The following is a 13,065-nucleotide window of genomic DNA, read 5'->3' as shown; positions in this document are numbered from 1 at the left end:
GAACAATCAGTGTCGCAGGTGCAAACTGCTTGCGTGACTCCCCAGCTGTTTCTGGTTTAGCAGTGAAACATGGTACCGTGCAGACCTGAACCTCACGCACACATCCCCACAATGGACAGATGCCTCTACCTGGGGTGTGAGAAAGAGCAGTTGGGTAATACACAGAAAACAGCTGAACATCTTAAAATTGCCAGATGAACAGTTTAAGATTGATATATTGTCACCTTTTCTTATTCATCTTGGCCCACTTTAAGAGCAACTACTAATGCAACAGAATCACGTTTCCTTCTTATGAAAGACTTTGAACTCAAGGGTTCATTGGTTGATCCACTATAAATCATCCTGTGTATCATAGACTATTGGGGCTACATAGACCCTTGAATGCACTCTAACACATACAGTACAGTAGGATTTCTTGTCAACTTTTTCACACAACATTTTACAACGTACATAATTGTCCCATCTAAAATCAATTTTGTGAATATCCTACTTTGGAGAAATCTTGAGACGAGAGAAAGCACTACAAAATAAGTGAACAATTATTAACAATACTTTGCCAGGCAAGCTGCTGGCACAGAGCATCCCCATAAAGAACTGGCTTTAGCTCCACAGTTTATCTCTGCATTCCTACTGAGAGAGCTCTGCTGGCCGCTACCCAGGGGAGTGAAATGTTATCGTGGGAGAAACCGTCAAGAGAGCGCTCGCCACATAAAGCTACTGTTAGGGGCAGAGGTTAAAAAGCACCGAGTGCTAACTGATAGCAACCATTGCAATAACCATATAGTCTGTATTTACATCAGGTGGAATTTGCAAGGGCGCACCACCAGGGTGGTCCTTATCCCCACTGTGTTCTCCTCTTTGGTATTTCAGCTGCTATCCTTCTGGGAATACAATTTACAGAATCTATCAGCTGTTACGAGACTTGCGTAAATCAAATAAAAATCTTCAAATAGTCTCCGCCCTTTGTTCTTTTTTGAAATCACGCAGCGCTCCTCTATCATTTATCATCCAAAGCAAGAACAGATAAAGCCGTATGCTTATACGCAAGTGCATTGGAAACCTACATTTCCATTACTGGTATTGATAGAATAATTTACTTTTAGAGGGGGGGATTGAAATGGGTTGTGATGCTTGAGGGACTCCTGGCTGAAACCCATGTGTCATTCTCAGTCCGGGACTACAAAGCAATTTTCCAACCTGCAGATCGGTAAGAAGGAATCAATAACTCACATTCCTGATTACTCTACAGAGGAAATATAGTTTGTATTGTTTCTTCAAGACAAATCTAGGCCCCTGGCAAGATACATGGTATTTTCAGCGGTGAAGAAAGCCCCCTTAACTGGAAACTACTTTTCCCATTCACTCCTTTCATTACACCCCCAAACCAACACCTGTCTGTGCTGAGTGTTGAGCTCTAACACTTTTTATTTGGTTTGTTTCTGTTCTTTCACTCTGGCCAGCTCAATATCACTACTGCAGTTGCTGTAATCTAAAGTTCTACACCTATTTCACAGTTGGTTTCACCTTAGCCGTGAACAGCCTTCCTGCTCTGCTGTTTCTTTGTCTACAAAAACAATATTTCTCATCCTGACAAATAAACCTAATGTTTTTTTAGGAAATGCAGAGAGGAGATTCTACAAACCAATTCTTTCTAACAGAAAATACTGCACCACAATGCCCAGAATTGAATATGCAAAGGAAATTAGTGGGGTGTTGCACAGCTTCTATACAGCAAATGAGTCAAAAACGTGTATTATGTCATATATTATATATACACTGTCATATTACACAAGGACACATTTCTATATTATGAGAAGTATCACAGCCCAGGAAGAAGGAATAGCAACCAAGGAGGAGTATAACAAAACATCGAGAAAAGATTCCTGCTATCCCTTCTGGGGAAACTTATCCTGATTATGTCAGTCACATACTGTATTACAAAACAACATTGACTGAGAGCTGCAAGGAGACTGGAATCTATCTCATCAGATGCAGGTGTGGTCATGGACGTAACTCCCCGGGTCTGGAAAGAAGGTGGAAAATGTATCTGCTGAATATCATGCCAGAACACTGACACTTTATTACACCGGAGTAGATTAACGGAAAACTGTAGTCATCATCGTAGTCTATATGATTCTTTTGTACTTTGCGAATCAGAGTGCATAAATGTTTATTGTGCCCTAGAGGCGCATAAGCAAAACTGACATTATATCTGATAAAACTGCTACCTTTCCAATAGCTGATGATGGTAAGTAGCTTTAGCTAAACCTTGTACAGTACATTTAATAACATCCAATACCTCTCTATTTACACTGAAAATCATTGCATGATTAGCAGACATGTTATTGACCCACTTCATCAATCATTTGATTGAATTGGTCCCTTCTTTCTGAGGAAGGGCATTAACGGTCGAAACGTCACGATTTGAACTCAAATTAAACCAAGAAAGCATTGAGTTTTCAATTGTGAGTTAGAGTCGCGCCCCTTCCTTCAAAACATTGAATTGATCCCACTCGCAACAATGCTGTGAAACCTCTTCACACAAAACTAACCATGGATCATTTCAAATGGACACACACATAAAAATGTGCTCCATCCCACATGCAAGAAAACAGACATCACCACTTTGTTATGTCCCTGAAACCAAACCAATACAAAATATATGCAAGTGTAAGCAGCACAACCAAACATGGAACAATAACTTGTGCATAAACACTTTTATAGCGCTGTTGATCGTGCCAACGCTAGCTTTTACAATCACCCTACATTCATTCTGCCAGTGATTAAACGTCAAGGGCACAGAGAAAGAAGAAGAGAGAGAGAGAGTGCGAGAGAGAGTGTGAGAGAGAGAAATGGAGAGTGCATGGGAGAGGTGATTACCCCATGTTAATCCAGTATCAGCTTTCCGTGATTTGGAGGCTTCCCAGTACATTACTCATTATATGCTGAAAGGTCTGTTAAATGCAGATTAGAGGGTGAGAAGAGGAATGGAGGCAAAATGTGAACTTTCTCACGAAATCCATTCCTGATACTATCTGGTCTTCAACTGGACTACCCAAGCCTTGTTCCGTAATGATGTCCCCACTTGTCTCCTGTGCTTTCCTGCAGCTGTGCTCCATATTTCTGGTTCTGTTTCAAGCAGACTTTAAATTGAGCTATCCCCCGTAATTCAAAGGCAAAAAGCTCAAGCCGTAGACTTTTATCTGTCAAATATTTTCCACTAGTCATCATTTTGTGATGATTTTGCTAAATTAAAACCTGATGAGGCCACATACAGTATTTGCCTGTAATTTATATCTGCGTACAAAGAAAACAGTACAAGAAAATACAGTCAACTTCTACAATAAGTGCACATTGGATATGTGTGAAGTCTGTTCATATACAATGTATTTAACGAGTCCCAATTCCAATATATTCTTTTAAATTACCCTGGTTGACTGCCTGCTCTGGTTTAGTGCACACATTTACGACTGTCCTATATCATTGTTTACATCAGCAGCTGAAATTATTGGAAATGTATGGTCAAATGTTTGAAAGAGGCTCACACTTCAAAAGACAAATCACATGCCCTCTAACATGAACGTCATCACACTAAATCTAAACCATTGCACCAACAATATCAGATACCATACTTTATGACCTTACCCAGACCTAACCAGGATCGTAATGCCCAATGACCTGAGCTGACCCTTATTACATGACCCGGGACTTACTGTGCCGAAGCCGGGAAAGAGGCTGACTGCTGAGGCCGTATCCAGGGGAAACGGGAGCTGGAACTGCTTCATGCCCAGAGACTGCTGGATGGTGGGTAGAGCAGGACGTATCAGCGTCGGCAGGAGGACATTTTGACATGCATTACCTGTAGAGGAGAAGAAAGAGAATGGGCCATGTTCGATGGTCTGTGCTGTGGTGGTTCTCAGTTAAACAAGAATATGATATTATGAGCAAAATTTAAAATGTCTCATAGCCACCAAAACCACCAAAAAAGTAAGATTCAAATGAGATGAAATATGAGAGCACTTGTATCTGGGGGGCTCCCGACTGTATTTGGGAGGCTCCCGAGTGGCACAGTGATCTAAGGCACTGCATCTCATTGCAAGAGGCATCACCACAGTCCCTGGTTCGAATCCAGGCTGTGTCACATCTGGCCGTGATTGGGAGTCCCATAGGGCGGCGCGCAATTGGCCCAGCGTCGTCGGGGTAGGCCGCCATTGTAAATAAGAATTTCTTCTTAACTGTCTTGCCTAGTTAAATAAAATATTTTAAAAATCTGATATTGGTCTGCTTTCTCTAACTATGGTGACCTCTCTTCTAATGAAAACAAGGCCTCTGGACTTAGTCTGAACAAGGTATAGATAAACCGAGACAATTCAGACATTGCACTGTATTTGCCTACAGAGACAAATACAGTGCAATGTTAATTGGATCATGGGAATGCCATGTCAGCCTTATCCAGTTGTATTTGACTCTTTAATAGTCCTTCTCATCAGCACTGTTTAAAGCTGCAATCAACATATGGAACTTTTTGGGTGACCCGACCAAATTCACATAGAAATAAATGTAAGTTATAAATCTGTCATTCTTATTGAAATCAAGTCTAAGAAGAGGCAGATATGTTCTATGTGCACTATTTCTATGCTTCCCGTTCTTAAGTTTTGATTTTGAGTCTTCTACTTTCGGTTTTGTACACCAGCTTCAAACAGCTGAAAATACAATATTTTTGGTCATGGAAAATATATTTCACAGCAGTTTCGATGGTACAATGATTCTCTACACTATAGTTGCTTGTTTAGTCAGAGAAACTGAAATTAGGCGAACTATTCGAATTTTAGCAACCAGGAAAGGGTGAAGCGATTTCTGCATAGTGCATCTTTAAGAGAGAAATGTCTTAATGCTGAAACCATCCTCTTAATTACAAATATGAAATGAGTGCAATGGACCAGACAGATCAATAACTAAGAAGATTCAATAACAAGGGGTGCAAAACTGTCTGGAAAAACCAAAGTAAATACTTTTATTGTCATCTACATGAGAGAAGCCAGAGTGGGCTTTATAAGCCATGAATTACAACCATCAGAGCCTTTCTTCAACACCGGGGGATTCGAAAGCAGCTTTCCAAAACATTAGGAACTAAAGAAAGCCATTCCGTACCCATTAATTAGAACCAGGGATGACTTTTACCACAGCACATTTAACAACATGACGAACTCAGAGCCAGCATGACTAAAAGCGCAGATACCATATCAAAACACCGGCTTGAGACAAATAAAAACGATGTTTGCCACATCAAGTCCCCAGGCGATGGTAAGGGTGAATAAAAAGAAGCAGTTGTAAAAAGGAAAGAGGGAGAGAGAGGGCGGGAAACCACAAGTCTTTTTTTCCCTCCGCTCGGAGGAGCACTGCCATCTGTTGGAAAGCAGCAAATGCTGATGCTCATTTGGAGACACGTCCCAGTTCTCCTCTAACAAAGCATGTCCTTCTGCAGCCATCATCCCTGCAGGATCCTCCACTGACATGTTGCCTGACGTCACCGTGGAAACACGTTGCAGCCAAGCCAGATTGCCGAGCAGAAATGTAACGTGCAGTTAAAACAGCCTATTAAAACAACCAGAACTGTACTCTGGTTGAGGAGTGAGGAGTGAGCTACAGTATCCATTGTGGTGTTTCAAATATAAACGTGTCCATAGAAAAAAGGAAAGAATGGATCTGGTTGTGATGGAATTGTTATACAGTAAATGTTTGCACTTACAAGAGGCACATACAAGAGGCCAACATCTCAGCTCTTCTGAATGACAAAAAGCGAACAAATTACATCGGTCAATATTTGAGCCAATCTTTTAGTCTCCCCTAACAGAGTGCAGTAACTCAAAAAACAATTTCCCCATTTCAGGATGGCATACTGAGACAAGACACTTTAACCTCATGCGTTCATTTTCACTTCCTCCGTTCCGAATAATAACAAAGCAACACTGATCTCCCAACATGCACAAACACACAAGGAGACGTTCCATCTTTTAACACTGCCTTATGTAAGGCTAGTGTTTCAACTCCCTGACCTGAACATTATATTGGCTCATGGCTCATTGTAGTATTAAGAGTGGAGCTTGTAGCCTTGGAGCAAGTCCTGTCTCTAGGTATGAGACTCTCTAGCTGTGTATAATACACTCTTAGAAAAAGGGTTCTTCAGCTGTTCCCACAGGAGAACCCTTTTTGGTTCCAGGTAGAACCCTTTTGGGTTCCAGGTAGAACCCTCTCTGAAAACGGTCCTATATTGAAACCCAAAATAGGTTCTACCTGGAACCAAAGGGTTCTCCTATGGGGAGTGTGCAAGTGTGTTTTCACGTGGTGTGTTTTGAAACGTGTAAAATAGATATGTGTGCTGCTCATAAATACATGTAAACGTGTGCTCGTAAGTTTGTTTAATGTGTATCTGTCAACGTGTTGTGCGTCACGCGTCTTTTCATACATGCCTGTGCATGTGGGCGCCTTGAATATCGGCCCTCTTAAAAATGTCTTTATCTGGGACTAAAATCCTGCGGCAGTGTGTCGAGCGAGAGTAAAGATGTCTGAAGGACACAGACTAACGTGAATAATTAATCGTCTTCCACTGCACTCTCCAACCTCCACCTCTCCTGGTCCTGATCCCGACTGCTCTCCGATAAGATCTGTCCAAAGGGCCGAGATTCCACACAGCCGGAAAACTGCTGTCATGGATTATAGAATCTACGATGCAACGTTCTACTATTTCACAGAGCAAATATAAATTCAATTATTGGGAAATATGAGTTCAACTGCGTGTCAAAAACATGAATATCCTGATGATGTCTATTCAGATGTGTTTCACAGCATTGTGTTCTTAGGGGCTGTCTGATTGTAATTCCATGACCCTATAATTACACTCAGGATCAATCACTGTAATTAAGATGCAGGGGTTACAGTGCTTTCACCCCATTTACAAAAACAACAAAGCATGTAGAAACATTGAAATCTCCTATTAATCAATAACATTTGAAGATTGGTCAGTTAGAAACAGATTTATGCCAATATACCCCTAGGCTACATGTTTGTATCCATTTCACTAAGCTCTCCGCTGCAATGCTAACAGTTAGCATTTAGCTCCGGGCTCAGACTAGAATAGCCTGGCTAACACTAGAACCCCACCCTCCCAACGTAACCCGCTCTGTTGTCATGACTTTCGCGGTGTAACCTCTAATAAACACAGCTGTCTCAGAGTTTGATCCAACAATCACTTCCACTGTGCTCTGTAATCTGAGGTTAACCAAAGAGATGTTTACGTGCTCTTAAACTCCAACCGCCAGGCCAGATACACCAGATACGTGCTCTGGGCCTCCAACTCAACACTAATCCCTTTTATGATTACAGCTCCCACTAGGAGACATTACTCCTGCTGAGTAACTGTCTTTTCATTGGCCTTCTTCATCCATTTGGTTCATGAAGAGGGTTATTTGCATAGGGGGCACAGGGGTATTCTCCCCCTTGATTTTTGTTTCTTTTTTCCCATCGGAAATTCTAAGGGATCAAATTCGTAGGGATTTGTAGAAGTATTATGTGACATGAGAATTTATATCATTCAAAATGCATATTCAAAACGTTTTCAACCAAAAACATCTTTGAGGAAAACCACAAACTTGGATTTGTCTTCTAAAAGTATTCTATCACTGACACAACAGCTAATTTAGCTTTGTTTATAGTTTAACATATTATGCAAACTATATTAATATCTTCATCCACAAATGCTTAAGCAGCGTACGTTCTCCACAACCAAAACCTAACAAGCTTCCTTCCTCCCTTTTCCTCCATTATGCAATGACTGTCACGCCCTGACCATAGAGAGCCTTTTATATTCTCTATTTTGGTTAGGTCGGGGTGTGACTAGGGGGGGGGGGTGTTGTATCTAGGGTGTTTGTTTCTATGTTGGCCTGGTATGGTTCCCAATCAGAGGCAGCTGTTTATCGTTGTCTCTGATTGGGGATCATATTTAGGCAGCCATTTCACCACTGGTTTTTGTGCACTCCATGACTTCACGTTTCGTTTGCTGTTTTTTATTTTTGTGAGTTTCCTTTATTAAACATGTGGAACCCAAATCACGCTGCACGTTGGTCTGAGTATATTTCAAGTTCGTACAACGATCATGACAGAAGATCCCACCACAACAGGACCTAGCAGCGTGCCCGGGAAGAGAAGGTATCCTGGGCTTGGGAGGAGATAAAGGAGGAGAAGACATCCTGGACTTGGTAGGAAATTATGGCTGGAGACGAAAGCCTTCCGTGGAAGCAGACGCGGGGAGAGAAGGGAGAACAGCCCTACAAAATTTGGGGGGGGTGGCACATGGGGTGGTCGGCGGAGCCGAGGAATGAACCAGAGACCGTCAGGGAGTCGAAGGAGGATCTCGATGAAAGATTCCGGCGAGAGGTGGTGGCGATGAGAGTGCTGCAGCGTGGGCATGCTGAGGAGCATGACACCAGTCCGGTGTCATTTACACCAGTTTCACGCATCTGGGCTCCAGTGCACCTCCCCAGTCCGTACGTCCTGTCTTTCCTCCATGTACTCGCCCTGAAGTGTGTGTCACCGTTCCGGTACAATTTGTGCCTGCCCTACGCAAGAGGTCTCCAGTGCGCCTCCACAGCCCAGTACGTCCTGCGCCAGCTCCCCGCTCTCACCGTGCGGAGTGTGTCATCATTCCGGCACCATCTGTGCCAGCTCTACGCACCAGGCCTCAAGTGCGCCTCCACAGCCCAGTACGTCCTGTGCCTCTTCCTAGCACTCTCCCTGAAGTGCGTGTCCCCAGTCCAGTATGTCCTGTGCCTGCTCTTTGCACTCTCCCTCAAGAGCGCCTTCCCAGTCAGGTACGTCCTGTACCTGCTCCCCGCACTCGCCCTGAAGTGCGTGTCACCAGTCCGGTGCCACCTGTGCCGGCCCCACGCATCAGGCCTCCAGTGCGCCTCCCCAGTCCAGAGCGTCAGGCGACGGTCCCCAGTCCAGAGCTTCCAGCGACGGTCCCCAGTCCAGAGCTTCCGGCGACGGTTCACAGTCCAGAGCTTCCGGCCATGTTTCACAGTCCGGAACCTCCAACGACGGTCCACAGTCCGGAACCTCCTGAGACGGTCCAAGGTCCGGAACCTCCTGAGACGGTCCAAGGTCCGGAACCTCCTGCGACGGTCCACGGTCCGGAACCTCCTGCGACAGTCCACAGGCCAGAACCTCCAGCTCCAGGGCAGGAGCCTTCCTCTGCGTCGATGCCCAGTCCGAGCACGGCGTCCAGTCCAGCTCCATGGCAGGAGCCTTCCTCTGCGCTGATATCCAGTCCAGGCACGGCATCCAGTCCAGCTCCATGGCAGGAGCCTTCCTCTGCGCCGATATCCAGTCCAGGCACGGCATCCAGTCCCGCTCCATGGGAGGAGCCTTCCTCTGCGCCGGTGCCCAGTCCAGGCATGGCAGTCAACTCAGCTCCATGGCCGGAGCCTTCTTCAGCGCCGGTGCCCAGTCCGGGTGCGGCGTACAACCCAGCTCCATGGCCGGACCCGTGGTCTCGGCGGGGGCAAAGACTCGCACCGGAGCCGCCACCGACACTAGTCACCCCCCCTACCCTCCCCAGTTGGTTTCAGGTTTTGCGGCCGAAGTCCGGAGACCTTTGGGGTCCTGACCATACCATAGAGCCCTGACCATAGAGAGCCTTTTCTATTCTCTATTTTGGTTAGGTCGGGGTGTGACTAGGGGGGGGGGGGGGGGGGGGGGGTGTTGTATCTAGGGGGTTTGTTTCTATGTTGGCCTGGTATGGTTCCCAATCAGAGGCAGCTGTTTATCGATGATGGCATTAGGCATTAGTACAAGAACAAAATAACTCCAGACATAATATACTTTTGATTATTTTATTCACAATGCACTTCTTGTACATTTGACAAAAGTGACAAAACCGCGTTTCAACACCCTATCGTCACTAGGGCTACCCCTGTCTCTAGGTGGGCCTGTGTGTTGACTAAAGCTGATGAGTCACGAGGCTGAGCCGGCACCAGGGAGGTGACTCCACAGACCAAGGACACCAGACCAGTCACGTCCCCACTACATCAAAACTCCTTGCCCTTCAATGTACACAGAGGGCTAATGTCAACAGTATGCATGTCAGTACAGGAGAGATTGACTGCATCAATTCTTGTTTCTGTGAGAAATATTATTGTGTAGAAAATTCCAAATGGTCTGTATAATCAACTTACATATAGCTCTGACAGACATACTTACCCCAGCAGACATGCCACCAGGGGTCTCTTTAAAGTAACCAAATCCAGAATGAATTCAAGGCAACACAGTATTATATAGATCCATGATCATATAGAGCCAATAACTCCCTTCTATCAAAATATTCAAGCAAACAAATAAAACAACACGCACAGCACTTAGGCTTTGAGGCATATGTATATGTACTGATGTGTGTGTAACTGTCAGTAATGTGTGTACTATTCTTCTTATTCTCTGTGTGTCGTTCAGTCCTTGAGCTGTTCTTTTCTACTGATTTTCTGTATTACGTCATGTTTTATGTTTTGTGTGTACCCCAGGAAGAGTAACTGCTGCTTCAGCGACAGCTAATGGGGATCCGAATAAGATACAACAACAAAAAATACTCCTGTGGATGAACACCTGCCAGACAACCAGCAGTCACAGGTCTCTGAGAGCTAATACATTACACCTGACACACATCCTACATCATAACCTCTTTCCTAAAGGACACATTAACAGTCTGCTCACAATGTCACCTGGCTCCAAAACAAAAACTCTCTGTAACACTTTACTTAAAGCCCGCAGGTGTAATGCATTGTAATGCAGTTATAATGCATTATAAGTCTTGTCATCAGCATGATGTATACTGAACCCCTTATGATGTCAGAATCTCACTCTATAAGGTTTGCAGTGTAATTTGCGATCATTTTAATCCCACAAAAAAAGACGGACGAAGTCTTGCTGCGGCAAGAATCAATGCAATTACGGTATTCATCTAACGTGAGAATGTAAGCCAGCGATGTGAAGAGCACTTGAAAGGAAAGCACTCCTGCTTTAAGTCTGTCTAAGCCTCTCATCAAACACGAATCTAATGGAAGAAGTCTAATTCCTTCCTTTCTCAAACTATTCTAGACAGCATATCAACTGGCTCTCAAAGCCGACCGTGAGCTAGCTTTGTCCTTCTTTGAATTCCTTCGCTATAAACACATCAGCGAGAGTCTATAAAACATGTGAAATGAAATCCAAACCTTGGACTTTCAACCCCACACATGGATCTAGTCTGGCAGGATGGATCATGGCTAGGGGGAATAGACACGGTGCCTAGGGCTTATCCAACCGTGTCAAATCTAGTAAGTGTGGAACTTCACACTTTCCTTCCTTTTACGTTAACCAAACCATCCGCTCCATCTCTGAAGATGATGTATGCACTGCTAATGCCTCACAACCACACGCACACACACAAACTCACCGAAAAACATGCTGCTCTCCATGACTCCTTAGACATAGGGGTCTGTATGTCCTCTCGGATGCCCTGCCAGGTTGTGTGTGTCCATGGGCAGCAGCCTGGGCATGTCTCACACACTCTTTATGTGTGTTTGTGTGAGTGTGTGTGTGTGCAGCTCTGTAGTCCGTCTCTCTGTCTGCGTGTCGTGTCTGCAGCCGTTACCGTGCAAAGCCGGCACCCTCCTCTCACAGTGGTCTGTGTCCCCCTCCTTCGTCTCTCTCGCTCTCTCTTTCTCTCCACACACTGCTCTCTCTCTCTCGTCTTGCTGGTTCTGCCGGTCTCTCCTCCTCTCTTTTCTCCTCCCGTCCTCCTGTACAATCTCCTCTCTACTCCACTTGAGCGCTGGCCCCTCTGCGTGCTTCTCTTCTCTCCAAGGTGTCTATCTACATTTTCCAGCTACAGCCTCTCTCTCTCTGGGTTTCTTCTCTGTCCATCTCTTCTTCGTGTAAAACTCTCCCTGTCGCCTCTCTCACACTTTCTATATATCTTTCCCTCCTTTTCTCTCCTTTTAATAACTTTCTTTCTTTACTTCTTTCTTTAACTACCTATCTTCCTCTGTTCTCTGTTCTCTCTTCCTCTGTCTGTTTTCTTACTCTTTCTCTCTCTCTCTCTGTAATCTGACTCCTGGAGCTGGGCTGATATCAGTGCTGTTGGTGTGACCTCCACTGCTCTTCTCCGTCTCTTTCTGGTGGCTCCTCAGGCACAACACAACACAGAACAGCACCATGCACAAGGGACAGCCACCGGCCACACAGAGACGGCTGGTCGTTGTTACCCACAAATACCAACTAGGTTTTGTGATGCACAACAAGGGTTCGCCTGTATATACGTGTGTGTATCAGCATCCACCCACTTAACCTTCACCGCCCTTGGCTCTGTTTTCACACAATCACTTTGATTGGTTCACTGTAATGCCTCTGAAGGTCAGACAGCAGCATTGACCGCTCCAAAGTCTGGCCACCGCTATCGACTACAAATGAGACAGTCCTGATCAGAGTGATGTCTGTCCACACACAGCCCGAGATAGCCAGCCCAGCCATTAGTGACATCATAACTGTCTCCTCAAGACCCAAAAAGAAATCAATGTTCTCAAGTGTTGCGATTTCTCTCCTCCTATCCCCTCAGGCTCCGCTATGGCGGCCATCTCGCGTCGCACAGATGTTTTCAATTAATCCTGAATTCCCATTCTGTCTCGCCCAACCCCCGAGCCCACTTCCAGTAAATATGTTTATTCCATATCTGAAGCGGCAGCCTCTCCTTCTTGCCCTCCTCTCTTGGTCATTCTCTCTCTCTTTCACTGGCAGTGGCTGTGGTGGCTGTGCAAATGTATTTTTTAACCTCGACTCGCAGGTGTCAGTGATGGTGCATTACTTGTCACCATGAATAGCGGTTAGAGCAGCGACGCAGCCCGAGGAGCACCACTGCACCACGTGCAAGTGCAGCCTGGGCTACTTCATTCATCTTGCTGTCCCTTCCATGACGCTTTTCATTAGTTATGGGGCTATCTGATCAACAGGCAGAGTCTCCGGCTTTTCAAAGCCTTTAAA

At 45.0% G+C, this 13,065-nt stretch overlaps 1 protein-coding gene across 1 annotated transcript in view; it reads right to left on the bottom strand.

Moving 5' to 3' along the window:
- LOC129857475 (zinc finger protein 385D-like) overlaps positions 1–12,841 on the bottom strand; it is a 38,349-nt gene extending 25,508 nt beyond the window's left edge. The window contains exons 1-2 of the mRNA XM_055925754.1: positions 11,483–12,841; positions 3,714–3,859 (exon numbers count right to left, since the gene is read on the bottom strand). Coding sequence (XP_055781729.1) covers positions 3,714–3,859; positions 11,483–11,504 — 168 coding nt within the window. The 5' untranslated portion in view covers positions 11,505–12,841. The remainder of the gene's footprint in view (positions 1–3,713; positions 3,860–11,482) is intronic.
- Between the last annotated feature and the right edge of the window lie 224 nt (positions 12,842–13,065).

Source organism: Salvelinus fontinalis, chromosome 6, assembly GCF_029448725.1.
Source record: "Salvelinus fontinalis isolate EN_2023a chromosome 6, ASM2944872v1, whole genome shotgun sequence".
NCBI lineage: Eukaryota > Metazoa > Chordata > Actinopteri > Salmoniformes > Salmonidae > Salvelinus > Salvelinus fontinalis.
This window is presented reverse-complemented; position numbering and strand designations above follow the sequence as displayed.